This window comes from Periophthalmus magnuspinnatus, chromosome 1, assembly GCF_009829125.3.
Source record: "Periophthalmus magnuspinnatus isolate fPerMag1 chromosome 1, fPerMag1.2.pri, whole genome shotgun sequence".
Lineage (NCBI taxonomy): Eukaryota > Metazoa > Chordata > Actinopteri > Gobiiformes > Gobiidae > Periophthalmus > Periophthalmus magnuspinnatus.
This window is the reverse complement of record NC_047126.1, coordinates 18674539-18697217: the sequence shown is the minus strand read 5'-3', so window position 1 is coordinate 18697217 and position 22679 is coordinate 18674539. Positions and strand designations below refer to the sequence as shown.

At 38.4% G+C, this 22679-nt stretch overlaps 1 protein-coding gene across 1 annotated transcript; it reads right to left on the bottom strand.

Annotated features, from left to right (window-relative positions):
- Positions 1-551: 551 nt before the first annotated feature.
- Positions 552-22639, bottom strand: wipf2a (WAS/WASL interacting protein family, member 2a). Its single transcript, XM_033970096.2, has 9 exons — positions 22235-22639; positions 15778-15919; positions 13614-13746; positions 12885-12992; positions 10290-10650; positions 8809-9047; positions 6972-7196; positions 6407-6508; positions 552-3658 (listed from the first exon to the last, which is right to left on the bottom strand). Exons 2-9 carry the CDS (start codon positions 15838-15840, stop codon positions 3612-3614), a joined length of 1278 nt encoding a protein of 425 aa, XP_033825987.1. The 5' UTR covers positions 15841-15919; positions 22235-22639; the 3' UTR covers positions 552-3611.
- Between the last annotated feature and the right edge of the window lie 40 nt (positions 22640-22679).

Here is a 22679-nt window from a genome sequence, read left to right as displayed (position 1 = left end):
CTGTTGGTATACTATATCGTGTACGAAAGTTAAAGCCTATAGGATTGAACACAAATGTATCGATATTGAGTGTATAACTTAGTTTTTCAGTTCTTTTTTTCAGAATTCTTCAGTCCAAACTCGCTCATTTTAAACTTAGATAAAGAGGCTGTGTCAATTAATTCCTTAAACATACCCTAAATCTTAGTTGAGAAAGGAGAAGTTATTGAGTTTTGAAGGTGCATGTAAAAAGGCACATCGAAGTCATGATTCAAAAATTGTAGAAAAATGCGTTTATATAAAGACATACATAGTTGTTTTTGCATGAACTCGTGTAGTTGTAGTCTTGTGAGTGCTGTTTGGATCAAATACATAGAGATACTTAATAGTTTTGGGAGCTTCTGTCATGCCTTCTTTTTTATTCGACTAATCGATTGGCAGAACATGTTTTCAGGCAGTCATGAATTTCTTTTGTTGACTACAGGCCTGCCCACCAAATTCAGGAACTGCGCCATATTAAATTACACAATTGAAATTTCATACAGCCCCAAAGAAGACACAAAACACTGCACTGTTTTAAACCCATCTCCCAGAGGAATATATTTCTTTATTCTCAATGATAAAAACATGATTGGTTACATGAAGGAGCACAGTGAAGTGAACATGGTCAAAGTGAGGCCAGCGAGTCTTGATTTTCAATAGTTTTTTTTTTGTAAACTCACAGAAACTAGATCCAAAATGGCGGCCGTGTGTCAAACCTGGCTCACATTCACCCAAACATCAGGGAACATCGTTATAATCATTCTCTTTCCTATATTACAAGCTTTGTACAACATAAAAATAGATCAATAACTATGATTACCATATCCATAACGTAACTATACAATATTTATTATTGCATTTTCAAATAGACGTGCTTTTTCTTTACTCTTTTTATCATCTTTATCCCCCAAAAACAAAAAACAAAAGTACAGGTACCTATTGATAAGTGTTAAGGCGAAAACCAGCAGTGGGCGCTGTGTCACTAAAACATTTTCAACCTGAATGGCATTTTTAAGAACATCTATAATTTTAAAATAAGCTTATGGTTTGTAAGAAAATAAAGAATCCACATTTTCTCTGGCACTTTAGTGTTTTCCTGTTTTAAACCATAGACAGACAGCAGTAGAGGATAGGGTGCTGAAGCGTGTAAATTTGTTGATTTTAGTGAAAAGAACAAATTGGGTTTTAAATAATATTAAAGAATTTAAAAACATGATCCTCCTTTGCATAACATCTTATTTGGCAATATCTAGAGTACCCTGCATAAGAACTTAACTCTAACTGTGAAAGTGAAATCAAATTTAAAATCACGTAGTGCAATGTGTTATACAAGTTGTGTGTCAAAAAGTATTAATCATTATGGAAATGATATGAAAAAATGAAATGGCTAAAACTGTAGCCAAAAACAACAAACTAAATTAGATTTCTGAAGAACATGTTAACATACAGTATCATCTAGTTTTGTATTTTTATTCCATTATTTGATTAATGACCAGTGTTTTGAGGACTTTTAAATAAGCTTACTTTAACTCTTATAATTTTAATATTGCCAATATCAAAAATATATATTGTGAAGCTCTATACTCTTTATCTTTTGCAAGTATAGAGCTGTGTACGGAACAGAATCTGATGTAAAACAAATTTAAAAATTAAATGTTAATGATTTGATTAAAAAAAAACAAAAAAAACAAACAATTGAATTATATTGTAGATTATCTTTTTCTTGCCCTACCCAAAATGGCAGAAAAACACGCTTCCACATCGTATTGTCAGCTTCCTCTATTGTTCTTTATCTATGTTTTTTGGTTAGTGAATATCAGCTACAGTTTCTTCTTGCATAGCGATGCCACATCAATTTTCTTCTTTTTTTTTTTTTTTTTTTTTACAATTACGGGTACATATTTTTTAGCTTTTATGACACAAAAAACCAAGATCCTTTTACACTTTTGCCAAATGTCAGCATCAAAGATAATAATGTTAAAAGTAGTGTTTCATAAGCTTTGCCCAAGTTGTCCCCAAAAAAATATCCAAATCGAGTGCACTATGGACAGAGGCATTTTAACCAGTTTTTAAAATTACAAACAGGATAAATTACATGACATACTGGGACAAAGCAATGCATTAAACAAGCAACGCCCAAACTTAAGTGTGTCAGGGTAGGAACATGCTGCAATTTTAGACCTGAGAAAGTCAACATTCAATTGCTAGACACCTGTTTGCTAATATAATCTTGCACATGAATCAAAGTGGGACAAATAGGTGTTAATGATAAAGTTATTTAAATGTGGTTATGATAAATGCCATAACTTGTGCTTTTGAAATGATGCATACATGATTATTTTAAAAATGTATTGATGAAATAATTACACAGCATCTACTAATGTTCATTCAATATTTGTTTTCCATATCTGAATGTTCATAGTTTTCCATATCTGAATGTTCATAGTTTTCTTTCTTTTGTGATTACTCCATGATGAATGTCCATTTTAAGAACCAATTGACCAATTACAATTATAGTTTAATTGCAAAGTCAATGTTGTTTTGTAGTGGCCTGTGACTAACGCACATGTCATCTGAACTGACATCCAACTGTCAATTTAATGTAACTGCATTAAAATTGTATTGAATGATACATACATTTTAAATGCTAAATTAATAAAATAGTTTTAAATATTACGCAAGCTGCAAATATTCAACATTGTTTCATTTTGTGTTTTTTGCTGAAATACATTTTCAGAAATATGGTAACAATTTTGAAGTAAGCTTGGGAAATTGGGGTAAAATTTGTCAGGCTCTGTTAACTTTACAGTTATACTACTGTGGCAGTTTGCTTTGTTTTCAATGAAACTGCTGACATGAAAATATTAAATAGTGCATGGTTGGACCTGCCTCTGTCCATAGCTTAGTGAAAATACTCAATGGATAATTCATTAAAAGTCTAGACAACATGAGAGTAAACGGCTAACACAAAGTTGGCTCCAACTACTGTCAGTATAATTTCAGTATAGTCAGTATATTTTTAAAGACATTTTCCCCAAAAGGTGCAACTCCGGTCCATGCACAGTGACTCGGTATAGCATTGAAGCTGCCGTGCAACATTGCCGCGTGGAAGAAAAACCAAAATCATCAACCCCCAAAAATGAACAAAAAAATTGAAAAATATAAGTCCCTTGGTCCAAACAAGAATTTAAAAGAGGCGTGGCGTCGGTGAAGACTTATCCAAAAAGGTTAAAAATCTAATGTTTTTTTTTTCATATGTAGAAAGTGCACTGTGTGCAACTCGATAGACTCCACCCGCCTTTGGCACATTTAGAGAGAAAATCAAACGCACCCTCGCCTGGCACTGCAGGAATGGCCATCTTAAGACAAAACATGACATAAAAACAAAAACGTGTGGCACTGTTCTTTTGGGGAGGATTTGTGTGTCCGCCCGTCAAAGAACTTCAAAATGCCAAAGTGAATGTTACTGTGAATGTGGAATGTGTGTTATTGAATGTTAAGTGTGTAAAATTATAAAGGAATGCACTGGTTTTGTTGGTCCTGATATGAGGCGTTCAAGTGCTGCTGCTTCCCGTTTCTCTGAGGTCAGTTCACCTGGAGCCCACCGGAGGGGCAGGCGGCGCTCCTCTCATCTGGGCTGGAGACAGAAAAACAGGAGAGGAAGGCATACTTGAATTCAAATCTTAGTTTAGTAGTTTGGATTATCAAGATTATCATACACAACAATATATGGGCGGTAGATACAGTCAAAGTGCAATGTTTTCTTTGAGTCACACTGTATAAAATAAATAAAATGTCAATTAGAGAGCAGCATATGAGGAGTAAGGCACTAAAATTAGGTTATAATTATTGGCCTTAAAACTTCATAACTCAGTCATGCAAACGGATGCTGAACCATTACAGAAGGCACAGCTGCCTACACCGTGTTCCAAAGTATTATGCAAAGTGTGTTAAATGTCATAAAGGTAATATTTTTTGTTTTCCAGTCAAACTCATGGTATTGTCTTTGGGCTCTTTGTGTCAGTGAAATCAATCTCAGACACCTGTGCCAATTAATTTGCCAGGTAAGTCCAATTAAAGGAAGAACTACTTAAGAAGAACGCTCCACATTATTAAGCAGACCATCATTTTCACGCAATATGGGAAAGAAAAAGGATCTTTATAGTGCCGAAAAGCATGAAATAGTTGAATACCTTGGACAAGATATGAAAAACTTAGATATTTCACGAAAACTTAAGCATGATCATCGTACTATTAAGAGATTCGTAGCTGATTCTTGCCGATAAAGGCACAATGGGGAAGGTTTCTAACAGACAAATAGATCGGATTAAGAGAGCAGCTAAAATGCCATTACAAAGCAGCAAACGGGTATTTGAAGCTGCTGGTGCCTCTGGAGTCCCACGAACATCAAGGTGGAGGATCCTCCAGAGGCTTGCAATTATGCATAAATCTTCTATTTGCCTGCCCTTAACCAATGCTCACAAGCAGAAACGGCTCCAGTGGGCCCAGAAATACATGAAGACTAATTTTCAAACACTTGTTCTTGTTCACTGATGAGTGCCGTGCAACCCTGCATGGTCCAGATGGAGGTAGTGGTGGATGGTTGGTGGACGGCCACCATGTCCCAACAAGGCTGTGACGTCAGCAAGAAGGTGGTGCAGGCATGCTATGGGCCAGAATCTTGGGGAGAGAGCTGATCAGTCCCTGAAGGTGTGAAAATGGCCTCTGTAAAGTATGTGGAGTTTCTGACTGACTGCGTTCTTCAATGGTACAAAAAGATGAACCGTGTTTTCCATGGCAAAATCATCTTCATGCATGACAATGTACCATCTCATACTGCAAGGAATACCTCTGCATCATTGGCTGCTATGAGCATAAAAGAGAAACTCATGATGTGGCCCCCATCCTACCCTAACCTCAACCTTATTGAGAACCTTTGGATCTGTACTGCCTCCTGCCCTGATTGAGGATGCTCCAGACAGCAGCTCTGGGAGGGGCCATGTTAAAATGTAACTTGACCTGTTAAGATGTTTCCATTGAAACAGATTTTGATTACAGTAATATTTTCAGTTCTTTAGAACAATAACATGGTTTGAAACTCTGTTGTGCAAAATAATTTGGAGCACTGCATTTTAAGTTGCTTCCTCCTCCAAATACATGACAGTGGGATTGAGGAGATCCTCAAAGTATTCCTTCAACTGTCCAACAACATCCCCAGTTGAGGTCTGCAGCTCTCTACCCACACTGAAACAGTGCTGAACTCCTCCCAACCCTGAGTTTTTTCCTCTGTGACGGCACAGGCCGTGGCACACTTGGCCCGCCAGTACTCGTCAGCTGCCTCAAGAGTCCCACAAGCCAATAAGGCTCGATAGGACTCCTTCAGCCTCTGACAGCATCTCGTACTTCTGGTGTCCACCACCAGGTTCGGGGGTTGCTACCGTGACACTGCAACCCTTGTGACCACAGCTACGAGTGGCTGCATCGACGACAGCCACAGAGAACATGGCACAGTCAGAATCAATGCCCCCAGCTTCCCCCAGGATCTAAGAGAAGCTCTCCCGGAGGTGAGAGTTGAAGACCCCACTGACAGAGGGCTCTGCCAGGCATTCCCAACAGACCCTCACAGTATGCTTGGATCTGGCAGGTTTGTCTGGCTTCCTCCTCCGCCAGCGGATCCAACTCACCACTAGGCGGTGATTGGTTGACAGCTCTGCCCCTCTCTTCACTCGAGTATCCAAGACACACGGCCATGCACACTGATGGACACCCTTGTGCTTGAACATGCTGTTCTGTTATTGGACTTGTAATGAACAAACTGTGCTAGCATAAACACCGCTCGGGTTCAGATCAGGGAGGCCATTCTTCCTGATCTCCCCTCTCCAGGTGTCACTGTCGTTTGTCATATGGGCACTGAAGTCCCCAGTAGAACAATTGAGTCCCCGGTCGGTGCACTGTCTAGTACCTCTTCCAGGGATTCCAAGAAGGCCTGGTACTCTGCACTGCTGTTTGGCTCATAGGCTGACACAACAGTGAGAGAACTGTCCCTGACCCGAAGGCGCAGCGACGTCTTCCAACATGTGGCAGCTGAACTGTGGGGCAATAAGCAAGCCCACACCAGCTCGCTGCCTTTCCCTGCGGGCAACACCAGAGAAATGGAGAGTCCAGGCCCTCTCAAGGAGTTGGGTTCCAGAGCCCCAGCTGTGTGTGTAGGTGAGGCTGACAATATCTAGCCGGTAACGCTAAATCTCCCACACCCCCCTGCAGGTGATGGGTCCTCGGGAGGAAACATTCAACATTGAAACATTGAAACCTTCAGAAAAAAACTATTCTAAAACTGAAACCAAGGATTGCCCAGCAAGTAACTGGGCACAGGGCAGACACTCACCCTTGTTGTGTTTGCTGGGGTAGACCTTGTTGAAATGCCGGTACTCCTCTGGAGGTGGAAGGTCCTCGATCGGGTGGAAGTTAAACTTGGATTCAAAATCATCTACAGTGAGAATGAAAGAAGAATATACAGTGTTAATTCTATTTTTCTCTGTATAAACAAATAGTGTGAGTGCCATTTGTAAACAGAAGAGTACAGATGTTGATAAACCAACTCATGAAAGATTAAATACAAAACAGTGTAAATGCACAATATAAAAGAATTTCTCTTTTACAGTCACCTTTTTTATATTTAGGCCAAGATGCAACTTGAATAAAAACCTTCCTTCACGTTTCACAAAAATTTCAAACTCAATTTTAATAATAGGGAAAATACTTGTTACTGATTTTAATACGGCACTGACAATTAAAAACCCTCAATATAGAATGCAATTTTCATTGGGCATTGAGCTAATGATCTTGATAAGCTCAACTGAACTAGTGCTGCTATAGATCAAGACAATTCTAAAACTATTCAGAAAATGTTCAACTTGGTCATTTTTGACCAACCTACATCCCTTACTGACCTAGTATGGATTTGGAGAAGTTGGAGTGCCCATTACGGATGGGTGGGGGTGGAGGAGGGGGTCCAGCTGGTGTCCTAGAGCTCAGAGAGGAAGTGGAGGAGGGTGGAGGTGGAGGTTTGCCCATCCGATTTTGAGGCTCCGAGCTGTGGCCGCGGTATGGAGGAGGGGGTGGGGGTGCGTCCCGAGAGCCATTACGAGAGCCAGACGAGGGGGGAGCCTGAGGAGCTGAAACCAAAGGAGAGGGTCAGACATTTGAGCAATATTTATGGTTTGCAATTCAATAACAGTTTGTAACAGAACGTTTTCTCATTCAAAGAGGTCTAATACTTTCTTTTACATTTTTAATTGCTATTGCAACACTTCCAATTTTTCACCATTCAAAAATCCAGTAAAAAGTTGCGTTCACGTTATTGAATTTGACATTGTCATAATTTCAAACAGAGATTTATGGTTTTGGGAATAACAATCTATGATGACCCATGAATGGTAAGCCGTGTAATTAATCGCATGGCTTGCAACTGCCAACAATCACATCTTTGGTGGCGAGTAATGGCACCACTTTCTGGAGCTAAATTATTTAACTTTTGTTTTTCATACTGATATAGAAGATGTTGAACTTTGTTACAGTTTTTGTTACATGTGGATAAGGTCCGTAATTACAGAGATATTAACCATAAACCCAGGTCAACAAATCTGCAATCTGAAAGTTAAAACAGCAAATTCTACCATAATTCTGACTCATCCTCAAGCTCAATTTTAAACTTCAGTGATTCTAGAAATGTCATGATGTCGTGTGAACACAACCTATTGACCCAGGTCAACTGCTAAGGCTTGGTTATTTAGTTTAGTTGAATCCCATAACTAAATTTATTTAAAAAAAAATAACTTTCTGAATAAACTCCAGAGATAGACGAGCCTAAACCTGCTGCAGGCTCTAGTCTACATTCCTCTAATGAACTCACATGTCTCAAACATCCACAAGAATTCAGATGTTTGTATTTTTCAGGTTAAATGGGAGAGACAATGCGTGAGTATTACATTTACATGTCCCCATGTCAAATACTGTGTCAGGTTTATAGGTTATCAATCAATCAATCGATATCACTTTATTTGTCCCCAAGGGGCAATTTAAGCACACTGAGCAGTAAAATACAATAATAGCAGAATAACTGCCCTCTGGACAAAAGTCCTCCTCTGTGTCTTCTGTGTCCTGCAGCCCCAACAAGAAAGCCTCTTCTATGCCTCACCCTCGCTCTACGGTTGTTGATACATGTTAAATCTGCATTGTACAAGATGCAATGAATGGATATTAGCTAGAATCATGCCTATTTATATGTACATGTATACATTACATTACATTACATTTATATGTACATGTATACATTACATTACATTATACTTTAATAAACAATGCAATACAACATACGTCTTGTGCATCTTGTGAGAACTAACCACCAAACGAACAGAAAACACTTGTTTTAGTTCCATTTTTATTGGTTGAATATGTCCAGGAAGGCAGCGAGGGCACAACGGTCGGATGTACCTGGAGCCACTATTGCTCTGGACAAACAGCTGAATAACTCACTCTGCACTAGGGCCCAGGAAGTATCACCTCCAGATGGGAAAAGTGGGTGCAATCGACCAGTTTATAAAGGGCTTTTGTTTGAGCAAAGCTGCATTCAAGAGAAGAGTCTCCTGTAGTTGATTTCACATGGTTCTCATCCGTCTGCCCACTTGGTGATTTTTCTCTTTGTAATTGTAAAAGAAGAATATTTACCAATGTCTACCTGATCACGTTTACCTGTTATTCCTGGTAAAGAATCAGTGCACTGCTCACCTGTCCTGCGCCCAGGTGGCTCCCTGGCGGGAGGTGGAGGCCGAGCTGTCTGATTGGCTGGTGCAGGCGGAGGCGGTGGGGCATGGCTGCGACTCTGATGGCTGCTGCTCGACGTGTGTTTCTTTTGCAGAGAGTTGTGCCTCTGGGGCAGCTCTGGAGCGTCTGTTTGGGACGGTCCGTTTGAGTTGGGTCTATAGGGGGGTGGAGGAGGGGGAGCGGTGGTCCCTCCACTCTGAGACCTAATCAGGAAAATTTTAAGTGCCAACATGTAACTTTCACATAATTATACATACACTTACACAATTATACACACATACACAATTATTCCATTCATAACAATAAAAGAAAAGGCACGGACAATCTATTACCGTAAGTTTTGGACTATATGCCGCTCCTTTTTTCCCCCCACACTTTGAACCCTGTGGCTTATACAACGGTGCGGCTAATTTATAGATTTTCACTGGCTAACAGCCACCGGGGGCACTCTCTACCAGTAAATACAAAAGTAGGACTGACGTGGGGAAAGATTATGCGCTGAAAAATACACTAGGTTTGATTTTGAACTGTCATTTTGTGCATCATGCACACACCCTCATCATGGAAAACACACAAAGAAATGCATATGATGCAGCTTTTAAGTTAAAGGCAATGGATCTGGCCATTAAAGAAGGAAATGGAGCCACTGCATGTAAGCTTGGCATCAATGAATCAATGGTGGTACATTGGAGGGGCAGCAGGACGAACTTAGTCAGTGTAAAAAGATGACAAAAGCAGGAAAATAAAAAGCAGATGGCCTGTGTTGGTGCCGTTTTATTTTCTAAACATGCAGGTATGTTCATCCCGTGTTGATGGCGTGTTGGTGCTGTACTTCCAATTTTCAGGCACAATTTGAAAAAAAGTGTGTTTTAAATTGTCCGTGTAATCCCTCAGTCATCCAGGTCTGATCCTTACTAAAAGCCAAACAGCTGTTTACAGTTTCAGTGTAGTTAGCTCCAGTTTTGTCCAGCTGACAGATTTAACTTGGCTTTTACTGTCTTAAAAAATATCTCATTACAACATATTTGTAACATATACTTGTGGTTCATACAAAATAAATTTTCTTCTCAAATTTAGCTGGTGCGGCCTATATTCAGGTGTGCTCAATAGTCCAAAATTTACGGACTTAGTCTTAGTCAAATTTGACAATTCTCAAACATATATACTTGGTTACAATTTTGCCAAAACAATTTGCCCTGTGAATTTTTTCAGTTAACAAAAATAAACACAAATTTAACAAGAATATAGTCTTTTAAAGTTGGAGGATTGCTTATAACATAAGTTACCCCATTACCAATTAGCTAACATTATGCCTTTCAGTTTTCAATGGTACAATTTCTTAAAAAATTTAAGAGGGAAGCTCCATGGACTCCTCTGTTAATGTTATACTGCCCATACCCATGGCCATACCCATGGCCATAGCCTATACTATAAGACCCATTTACCTGTTTGAAGAGGAAGAGGAGGGCCGATCTGACCCTCTGCTTGGCGTGGGTGGGAGGGGCTTCTCTCTGCTGTGCGAGTGTGAGTTCTTCTGATTGGCGGGAGGTGGTGGTGGGGCGTTTGATTGCCGGTTGAAAGGCGGGGGAGGGGGTGGGGCAGAGGTGCTGTGTTTCATGCCGCCGGAGGAGGGAGGGCGGGTGATGTCGGGTAATGAGGGCCTTTGGGTACGCTGCGGTTCAGGAGGAGAGGGTTTGTTTGCGCGGGAGGGAGAGGGTGAGCGGCCCGCAGGGGGGCGTGGGGCAGAGGGGCGGGCACCGGGTGGGCGCAGGGCAGAGCGCCCGACTGAACCACCAACTGGACCATCTGAAGTGAGAGAGAGAGGAGAAAAGGTTAATTGTAAAAGCTTTCCTGACAGTACTGCCATGGTGAGATAAAAGTCCAAAATACTGTGGGGTTGCAGGGCTCCAGACTGCAACCAAATGCTCACATTTTGTCCCCATTTTTGGCATCTGTGCGAGTATTTTTATCACACTTGCTCAAGTGCAACCAGGTAAGGTAGTACCTCCAGCAGCCCATTTTAGACCCCAAAAAAGGGGTAGCACGGAATGCTTTATATAGTGGAAACACTCAGGGCCCGCCCTGTACTGCCCTGGCGTATGTGTGTTAGTATGAGGCACTGACTGCAATGGTTAACACCTGTACTGATGTTCACTATAATCTGCAGCCACACTCTTAACTAGTTACATTAAACTAGTTAACTCTCTTAACTAGTTACATTAAAATTAAACATTAAAATAAAGCACATACATTAACTCTAAGTAGGAAATTAAAGGTAGTAAATAAAAGGTACTTCTCGAAATTATATTGAAGTTTTAGCCAAATTGTGATTTTAATAGCCCCAGAATTCCAGTGAAAAACCAGGATATACTAAAAAAAAATCCTATGAAATGGATAAGATTTACTGCTGTAATAGAACCCATGTCTGGTATCTGCACTGAAGCCCCCTACCAGTGCCACAAAAGAAATAACACCTGCCACATTGCATTTTTGTTAAAAATTGGTATTATTCTTCAAAAAACAATTAAATTGGCAATAACAATACATTAAGTCAAATAGGTGAACCATTACAGAATCTGAGGCCAGGGCACCGTTTTATGTAGGTAGTGGCAGTGAGCAAATAGAGGGGTCTGGGGGCCCTCCCACAGAACATTGCTGGGAAAAGTTCCTGCATTTTGGAGCATTTCTACAGATTTTCTGTCTGGTGTTTCCAGAAAAACATATTGCACAGCTGAGCAGACTTCTCTATGGATATAGCCAAGTGACATTAAGAGGAATTAACAGTTATTTGGCCTACTGCTTATATTATTTTCTTATCATTTATTTAAAAAAAATAGCATACTGTATATGTATTCTTTCTACTTGCCATCATTCCATTTCATATGGAAATTTTATTTCATTTCCATATAGCCTACAGGCTATATTGGATATCTCTGCAAAAATCAACAGCACCTTGCTTCAAATAGGCTACAACGCATTTTGCTTGATTAAGGAAACTGAAAACCACATCCCTTGGTCCTTAGTTAGGATACTTTTTGATAAATTTATTTGAGTTCAGAGACCTAAACACCCTTTTATTCATGCAAAAACAAGTGGCCAGGAGATGTGAAGATTGGGTTTAGATTGGGTCTGTGGACATTTCTCAGATCTGCAACTCTGTGAGAAGTATGTGAGTTGCCTGTCTGCTTGCTGGCAGGGCATCTGAGATAGACAAGCAATTCTGAAATCCTGCAGCAACTGAAGTTTTGGACATGAATTTGATGCATGCATTTTCATACTAGAGCATACTTTTATACTACAAACCAACTACAATAACCTGTATTAAGCACTTCTTAATATTATTGTTTACAGTAACAATGTTTCATTGCAATTTTTTGGGATCTAAAGTAAAAGGTCTAACTAAACCGCTGTGGTAGAGCCTGACCAGCATGGTTTTGGATGTAAACAAAAGAAACTACACAGAGAAACAAACAAAGTAAACTCCACTCAGAAAGCCCCCGTGCAGGGTACAACCCCAGGATCTTCTGGCTCAGAGGCAAAGGTATGAACTACTAAGCCGCTGTCCAACCATGAAGTGCGAGACCTTCAATGTATGACATAACACTTATCATTTATAAATAACAACTGACAACTGTTGAAACTGCAGCAAATATAGAAACTGCTGCAGAGGCAAACCTACACTGAATTATTTATTGTTTATTCACTCGGGCCAAGACCGTGGGAGAGATGCAGACCTACAGCGCAGCAAAAGAACAGTAAGCGTTTGGATGAGCCACGAAAACATCTTCACTCATACAAATTTTGTCCAGTTGACAGATTTAACTTCAGCTTTTACTATGGATCAGACCTGAACGACTGAGGGATTCACAGACAAAAATAAACAAGGCAAACACTTAAATTAAAGAAGCAATTGGAGGTAATCCAGGGTGAAACCAGGACTAAAATGCGACTAAACTGCAAAAAACTCCCTGAAAAGTAATAGTAGTGTAGTGTGCAAATTTTATTTTGACCCTTTTGTGACCCCAGCCCTTGGGATTTACCTGCGACTGAGCGTAGTTTGGGCATCCCTCCCTGGAACAGACCTCCCATTCCCATCGGGCCCCCTCCTCCTCCGCCTCCTCCACTGCTGCTGCCTCCTCCTCCAGACTCTGGTGGAAACATACAAATTTTAATATTTCAAACTGTGACAGCAATACAAGCTTTTACAAATTACATTTAACTGCAACAGTCAAACTCTAAATTTGTAGGAAAAGCAAAACTCCAGTAACAGTTTTCATGGGTGTAGTTAGGCCGGTCACAATAATTACTATATCGACTTATTAGGATAGGTGAATAATGCTTTTCATTTTCAATATTGCTCAAGTGCACATTTTCTATGCATTTATTATTATTTTTATGTAATATTGGGTTTGTGTGACAACACATGAATTGTATATTATGGAATAATAAACATCTCTGACACATTTCTGATGCTAAACCCCCCCTACTAAAATGTTTAAATGTCTAGATATTTTTTTGTATTTCTTTTGTTTTTGTTTTTTTACAAAACGATTCACGAAAAAAGGTGAAATGTTCTAGATGGAGTCTTCTTAATAAAGCATATTTTCAAATTAAAAATATGCTCCCATAAAAAAAATCAAATATATAAAGTAGTCAAAGATGATTTCAACAGTTGTGAATATTCTGATAAAATGTTGCAGCCCTTGAGCCAAAGCATGTTTATAATTATGAATAGTAGTGGTACTATGTATAGTTCTGAATGCACTGACTCTCTATGACGGGGGCACTGCGGTCATTGACTTGAGTGACTTTCTTGAGTCTGGCTCCTTTATGGATGTCACTGAGAAGGGCCCCGCGACCTTTGGTCTCTGCCGAACTCAGCTTAGGAGGAGTGGTGTTCGCCTGAGGAAACAAAAACAAAATCAGTCATCTTTAACTTAGAAAATGAAAAGTGTGGTAGAAATTTAGGTAGCTTAAAAAAACAGCTATCATATTTAAAACACTGTACCTGACTTTTTTCTTCTTAAAAAATGTGAAAAACAGAACTAGTTGAAACAGTTTGGAGTAGTCCAAAGTTACTCCTCACTTACTGTATGCCTTCTGAGCATCTAATTATTCATTGTGATGAATTTATAAGCACTTTTAAAAAACATTTTCAGAGGCTAGGGTGCAGTTTTGACATTGTGGCAAGGTAATGCAAATGACAACTAGCATGTCAACACCGCACTTCCTGATTAACAAGAAAATCAGAAAACATTTTATAATTAGATGCAGACAATACGCAGCAGATGCAAGCGTCAATAATACTTTCTCCATACAGATCCTGTACAGAAATTAGACGCATGAAGCCAAGCTGAGGAAACGTGGGCAGGATTTATAGTTTGTGTGGCCGTGCGGCTGCAGACAATTGAATATGAAAGTAGGTACAAGAGAATCCCACTCATTTCTGCATAGACCGTCTGCATGGGTACAAATTTTCCGTGCACTTTATTATTAAAAATACTGTATCAGCAACTTTTTCTGTCAAGAGTTTAAAACACATAATCTATTAAATAAAAAGGCAACAGCCACAGTAACGGTTGCCATTACATTTATCAAATTTTCGGACTATAAGTAACACTTTTTTTCATAGTTTGGCCGGGAGTGCGACTTATACTTAGATGCGACTTATATGTAAAATTATTAAAATATATAATTTCACATCTTTCTTATTGTCACACTGACAACTGCGTCAGGGAGCTCTAGGCTTGTGTACCAGTTTGACAGCAATAGGGAAACGGCACTTCATCTTCTTCCGGAGCAGGTGGAGTTGTTCAGAAGCGACGCCGAAGATGAAGAATTCAAAGGATTTATTGATTTGGAGTGAGATCAAGAGTAAATTTGTTAGCTTGTTTTTTATGCTTTAGCTATCTGATTTACTGTTATATCTTACGTTAACATACCAGACACGTATTCAGTTCACTGTCTATGCTTCATGAAGCTGAATAAATATGTGTTATGAAATGTTTTATACATGTTACAATTCACTTGTTTGACTACTAGATGGTGCTGTTGTGTTTGTAATACCTGTAAGAAAATTTACTTGTCTCATTTTATTTTTATACATTTCTTATTTAATTTCCCCATTGTTATTCTTATTTATTTTCCCTTTATTTATAAAACCATAAAAGGTGATAATTTGTCATTTGGAACAATATTGTAAATGTTCAGTTTATCATAAGTCTAGTTAAAGATCATGAAAATTACTTCCTGTTTTCCAGTTCAGCCTTTTGCGCTAATGCAAGTCTTACTCGACAGAGCACTATTAAAGTAAAATATAAAGTTTTCGGTTCACAGGTTTGTTTAGTAGCAGGCCAAAGTGGTATGTATATTTTCCATTCAACGTTGTGTATATATGTAATATGAGCCAGAGCTTATGTTCTATTTTATGTGTTTGGTAGGTTCTACGATGTGAACTGTGATGAAGAAGTAAGACCACAGTAAACATCAGTGAAAAGAACTCTCGTGTCTCTCGTGTTTGTGGACAAGCCGGCATATGTTACGTTCGCGTAGTTATCTGATCAACGGTTTATATCTTACATTAACATACCAGACACGTATTCAGTTTGTTGTCTATGTGTTACGTTAGCGTGCTGTACTGCTATTCAGTCTGTTGTTCTCTATTTTATTGCTATTATTATAACTTGCCTTTCTAAAGATAAAATGTCCGTTCTTGGTCTAGGATTTTGTAAAATAAATTTCCCCCAAAAATGCGACTTATAGTCCAGTGCAACGTATAGTCCGGAAAATACAATACATTGCATTCACACATTTATCTGGGAGTGTAACAAGGATCTCTTGATATTAATTCAGCATTTTTTCATCAATGGCCAAATGTATGCCAATGCCCAGTGCATCAGATAATTTGTGTTGAGTGATTTGCAGTAGACTGACCTGGCTGAAGGTGGGGGGAGGTGGAGGACCAGGGGGAGGAGGGGGAGGGGGAGGAATGGGCATCGTGTCCCACTGACAGCTCCTCGGACTGGGACAACACTCCGGACTTCACTGCCTCCTCTGGACCCTCTCACAAGCTCTCCTTGGGCACAGAGACAGGAGGATGGTTAAATCTGAATAATGGTTAGACCCAAGTGTAAAACTGTTTTGTTGACATACGAGAAACCAATAAATCAATGCATTTATACATAATATTCAAGTATGTAGTAAACTAGACATTCCTTTTAAAACAATAAATCAGGTCCTAACCTTTGTCAAAAAAATCCTTCAGTAAAAACCTTCAAACTATTGTTAAATAGATGTTGCGTTTAGGAGCAACTTTCACTATCATGTTTGAATCATATCCCTATTATAAAAACGTTTTTTTTTTTAAAATATATATATACATATATATATACACTGTTTGGATTGGACAATTTCTTATGTATTTTATATATATATATATATATATATATATATATATATATATATATATATATATATATATATATATATATATATAAATTATTATTTTTTATGAAAATTATTAATTTTTATGAAGATCAAAATCTTGCACCGCAAGATCTTGTGAGTAGGTGTGCACCAATCCAGCCTTTTCAGTTCAGATCAACCGATAGCAGCACAGAAAACAGCATTTATTCTTTTAAACAAAAATAAGACACTGCTCCAAAAGTGTTATGTAGCTGTTATTTATCTCTCAAGTAACTACAGCACAGCTTTGAAAATACAAATCCAAACATTATGAGACTTTCTGGGCCAACTAGGCCAACTACAACCATAAATAAGTAGTCTTATTACATCAAATTATAGGCCTAACCAGGATTTTGGGTGAACCGATATGGAAGCTGATATCCGGTACAGCAATTTTTTCAGGATTTGCGGTGATATCCGATACTGGTATCGGAACAGTGGATCCCTTTTCCAAAAATAAAATTGTCACGTGCACACAAAGTGAGATTTTTGTGAGATTTTCTTTTTTTATTCCATGTGATTACATTAGGACTGGACAAAACCTGAAATGCTGCAGTTTCAAAAGGCAGTGCTATAATGACAACAAATTTATATTATATATAAAAAATGTAGAGGACAAACTTATTAAATTATGTAAAACTCTTGTCTCATTCTCGATCTAATCTCGTGTCTCCTCGTGGTAGTAGCAGTATTTATGTGACTTGAGATAAAGCACATGAATGTAGGTCAGATCCACCTGTTTCATGACTTGTCTGTTTGCCGTTTGCATGTTCTGCCTGACACACTTCACTGCAGCAATGCCTCATCTCTGAGCCAGAGTAGTGAGGACCTCCCCGAACCTGTTCAACTCAAGATCATAGGAAACACTAGGAATCCAAACGAACGAGACAAACGTATAAAGCGGAAAAGGAGAGAGTGGGGGAAATAAACAGGTGTTCAGCAGTACAGGGCTAGACATTTTTTCAAAGTTTGCGGTTAATTATTATTTTAGCTGTCGAAGAGTAAGTGATTCATTTTCCGATTAGTGCACTAGTCAAATGATTATTTCTATGGTACAGTGAGACTTTTAAAAAACAAAAATTGTGACTGAAAGCTTACAATGGAGAATTCTCTACTTTCTTATAAAAATGCATTTTAGAGTCTGTATAGTCCAGATAACAATAATCAAAATATGACTAAAATCTTTTTTTTTTTTTTTTTTATAATCGACTAGTCACTTGTACTCAGACACTTCTTTTTACAGGATATTGGTGGAAAATTGTCACATCAATAAAGATTCCACCACCTGCTCGTCTTCCTGAATGTTTTATTGCTTTGCCCATAAGGTTCCACACTATATCATTTAACAAATATGCATATAGGTAACCCTACCAGGCCAAGTTACAGGTTGGATCTGTGGAGAGGAGACCCGGTCACAGTCAGAGTACATGTTTTGTTATTTTTGAGAAATAAAAAATACCTGTAATTGATTCAATGCAAGACAGAGTAGCCATACAGTGGAACTTTCCAGGCAAAGCAGAAACATCTCCATGGAGAAAAGCAGGTGGCCCCACCAGAAAAGTTGCATGGGGAGTTGCATAGTGCATAACCCACTCAGGGAGAACATGCAGTAGGCAGGTCATTATAACTAAATAACTAACAGCGGGAACAGTATTATTTTGTGGCTCAGTATTCATTTTATGTACCTTTTCTTTGCATTTGTGGGGAAGGTTCTGCAATTTTTATAGTGTCAATGGTATAACATAGTTTCTGTATTATCTCACATGTTGTGACAGGCCTTGTTATTAGAAGTTTGTTTTTGGTTGACTGAATTCACAACAAGATCACAACAAATTAGACAACCAAGAGGAATAGAAATATAATAAAGATAATAAATATAATCTCATAATGTTGTAAACAGTGAAACTTTAGATCTGATCTTAAGTCATTTTAATCCTTCCCTTTAAATATAGAAAGGTTGGATCAGGTCACCAAAGTTTATCGCAAAACATTGATAATTATCAATAAACCAGAGTTTTAAGAGCTGATAAGAGGAAGTTGACTCTGAGCTGCTCTGGGCCCTTGGTGCTGGGAGTTTTAATGTTACAGGAACAGACAGGAATGGCCATAGGCTAAACATATGAACCTCTACAGCTGTTTGAATTTAAATAAGAAAAAAATTTTACCATTCTATCTAGTAAGTTTTATATGAAAATCGTCCCCTTATGAGTCTGCTACGTGAGCACTCTGATTGGTTAGTGGATCTCTCTATCAGGAGATCCAATCCAGTACTGTGTAAAGTTTAAGACGACAATGTATTTAATGTGATATCATGTTCTCAAGTGTCTCACAATAATCAAATCCTCATCTAATGGCTCCTCTACCTCAAGGTGTTGTTTTGCTGTAGAGCGCAAAAGGGCAGCTAGAACTACATAGACCATAATCCATTGGTACAATTCAGTGCATTAAATGTTAAATGTTCGTTGTTATTAAAAAAGTGATATAGGATTTCTCCCTCTTATTGATTGAATTGACTGAATACCTCTCAATTAAAAAGCATCATTGACTCTATCATTTTACCTTGCAAATCTCAGTTTTGTTTTGTTTTTTCCCCCAATAGGACAGTAATAAGGACAGCACTACACTGAAGGCTTTCTGAGCATTCAGCGTTGCATTTTTAGAGCAAAGGAGGCATTTCTACAATGGTGTTAGCCTCTCCACAAAATGGTAAAATAAATATCACACACTGAGATGAAAAATATTGTAATAATATTGAAATAATTTTCTGTGATTGTGAGATCCAGTCAAATTTGTCTTTAAACTAGTTATTTTTCTTTCTTATCTGAGTGCATACTGGTGTGCCTCGGAGCAAGACACATCACCCACACTACCCCCTACACTCTCAGTACATGATGGGACAATTGAGGTGATGCCAGTGTTAACATTTAACATTATCTTTAGTTAGTCAGTAAAGGTCAGTGACATATTCTGTTATATTCTGTTATAGATAAGCCACTTAAACTTTCCATTTAATTAAATTCATGTTTTTTAATTAATTTATTTATTTTAAGCCATAACACAAACAAATATTTTACAGGCAAGTGTTTTTCTTATAAATAGCCTGAAGTTTTATGTGGTTTAGATGTAACCCTGTGGAGCCCATCAAAGCATCTGGACAATGCATTACATCTAAAGTGAGCCGGTTTTTGAACAAGGAAGAGAAGAGCAGGTATTTGTGCTCAAGTTCATGTTGCTGCTACACAGAAAATATTATTGTTCAGTGAAGCAACACCTTTGAGTGAGTTGTATTAGTTATCATTGATTATTGATTCTACATATTGTAACTTGGATACACTTCACCTGCTAGGCCATTCTATCAACATTATTAAAGGGATTAAAAAGTAATTTTTCTTTATGAGTTTTTTTTTTTTAACAAGACCAGTCTAGCCGCTTAGTTTTATTTTCTATTCACCTTGTGTATCGGCAGCTCATTTAAGTAACTAAACAGTGTGGAGCATCTGCAAGTTTGATGTTTCTCTTTAAAAGGTAAATGCACTATCTCACCATCTTCTGAGTTCTGCAGTGCGTTTGGCTCTGTGGACCAGAGCATGACGTGGGCACAACAGACTTTGGCCTGGTTGGAGGAGGTGGGCACACGTGCGCCTTTATGTATACGAACTGTGTCAGGTGTGTTGATGGTAATCATACCAGGAAAACAGTGAATAAATTCCGCTCCAAATCACACAGCATATCCATACTCACCTTCAATAAAGACTAGGGGCAGAGACAAAAGTTTTACAGCCTCTCGCTTCCGGTTGTCCTCACTCCTCCATGCTGTTATTATATCCATGAACTCGCTCAGCGCATCACATCATTACTCATATCTGCCTCACTATTTAAGAGATATTTCATGCCGCTGGAGTTATTTTCTCCACTAAAGTGATAGCACAGCTGCGCGACATGTAAACAAATTGTGCCGTACCTGACTGTGGCTCGGTTTGGTTGTGCAGGTGAGAGTGTGGGCCATAGAACACTCCACAATCGTGCTTGAGCATGGCTCGGTTCAAAAAGCCTAGTGTGAGTGCACCCTAAGAGTGTACCATATTCTTTAATCCATTCTTTACAAATGAGAAGAGGGTAGAGGATACGGGATGTGGTGAGGATCTGTTAGGTGCACGAAAAAGAAAGCATTTTTAGTTGCATCGAGCAAAATTTCAGGCGCACGTGCATCCACCTTTTCTTAAAGAACAGGTAAATTCTTTGATGTTATTTGATCAAATAACAAATAAACAACTTTCAACAGATAAAATGAGTCATTATTGTAATATAATTTCCATTTTTTGTGTGCGTGGTGTAGAGCTTAATAAGTGTGTCGTACAGAGTATGAATTGTATATTCAGTAAAAGCAACTAACCAAGTTATGTGTTTAACTATTGTTGAAGCAATTTAAGGACAATATATTACCATGGCTTAAATCAGCGGCAGGTTCTGGTGCACCCAAATCATGGTCTTGTCATCCAAATGAAAATCTTAGGTGCTCTGGTGCACCCAACTCAAATCCTTAGTCTGGAGCCTGCTAGAACACCACTGACTCAATCGACTTAATAACTACACTCCTAGAATACTGTATTACTTATTTATTGTAAGATTTTTCCCAAAAATGCACAAAATACATATAATACCAACATTACATAAATATACTGGAATGTATGTAGAACGTGTTGAAACAAAAACATTTAAATAACAAATATATTTTGTACATTTTGAACAGATAAAAGTCCAACTAAATGTGTGCATGAAGAACGTACACACATTTGGATTCAGAGCAACCTCAGTGCTTCAACAGTTTAAGGTTGTTTTTATAGAACCAGTTGTTCCCATAGTGGGGGTCAGGGAATCACAAGGCATGAACTCGGGGATGTGAGGTCATTTAGATATATAATTTTTTTTTTTTTTTAATTCACTCTGCATTTGATCAATTTTTAAATGTAATTACATTTAGTATTGCTAATTTTAATAGTGTATTTATTATATCTGATCAGATTTTACCCTTTATTATCACAAAGAACTATTTTATTTTGCTGTGGTGGTCGTATTTCCATACTTTCCGAAGTATGATGATGTTTTACGGCTATGCAAGGTGACTGATATGATTTTGGAATTAAATAATAGCATCAATTAAAATATTTTCAAACGTTAACTACACTTTTTTGCACTTGCCTTCTGTTATGGAGTGGCATTAGGTTTGAACAAGTTACAACTTTACCCCAATTTAGTGTGGAATGAGTGAAAGCCTGTACACAGGTGAGACGGAAGTGTTCCCAGGTAAAGTATGGAAATGTTCTATGCAAGGTGACTGCAGTTATGATTTTGGGTGAATTGAAATAGGTTGAAAAATACACTGTGTTAGAAAATCAGACTATAGAGACAAGCGTTGAAATACTACATTTACAACCACAATGAGGAATTGCCAACTACATCACTAATTTCAACTAATGAATCTACAAGGAGGAGTCAGTACTAGGGTGCGTCACAGTAACCTACACCCTATCACACAATTGCTGCTTCTACATTTAAGTTTTCCATTAGTTTAGTTCATGTCTTATAATTGGTCAAAGTTGAAGTTTTAGCAGTGGTCTTATTTCACTGACCACATCAACAGTCAATGAAATAAGTGCTGCTCTCTGCACCTCCAAAAATTGAGAGTTGTCAACCAATATCTATTCATTTATGTCAGGAGTTAAATATTAGCATCAATTCTAATATTCTAATATTTTCAAACATTAACTACACTTTTTTTCATTTGCCTTCTATTATGGAGTGTCATTAAATTTGAACAAGTTTCAGCTTTCCCCCAATTTAGTGTGGAATGAGCAAAGGCCTGTATACAGGTGAGTCTGAACCGCTCCCAGGTAAAGTTAGCGCTGATTAATAAAACTTAACTTACCTTAAGAGGTAAAAACGCAGGATTGTTCTTCTGTCGCTCCAAAACAACATGAATAACACGTACCAAATCTTCTCGGTAAGCTGTTGGACGATTTACGAGAGGATGTTGCTGTCAGATTTTGGTTTTGTTGCCAAATCGCTGCTAAAAAGACTTGGCTCCCAGCTAAAGCTAGTTAGCATTAGCAATTAGCATATATGTGTTTACTTTATGCTGTCAGTGTCCGCGATGCAAGATACAGACATCAATCCACGCCCAGATAAAGCTGTAGGCAATTTAAAGGGGTAAACGCATGAAACTGTGGGTTTCAAAATGTTCCAGGAGGCCAAGAAAAACTTTAGCCGCACTCTTGACCTGCCAGCGGACCAAACATCGCAGTTTATCGGTTCTTCCTTCTGCGGAAAACCCGGAAACTGCAGCCGACACAAAATGGAGGCAGCGCGGAGCC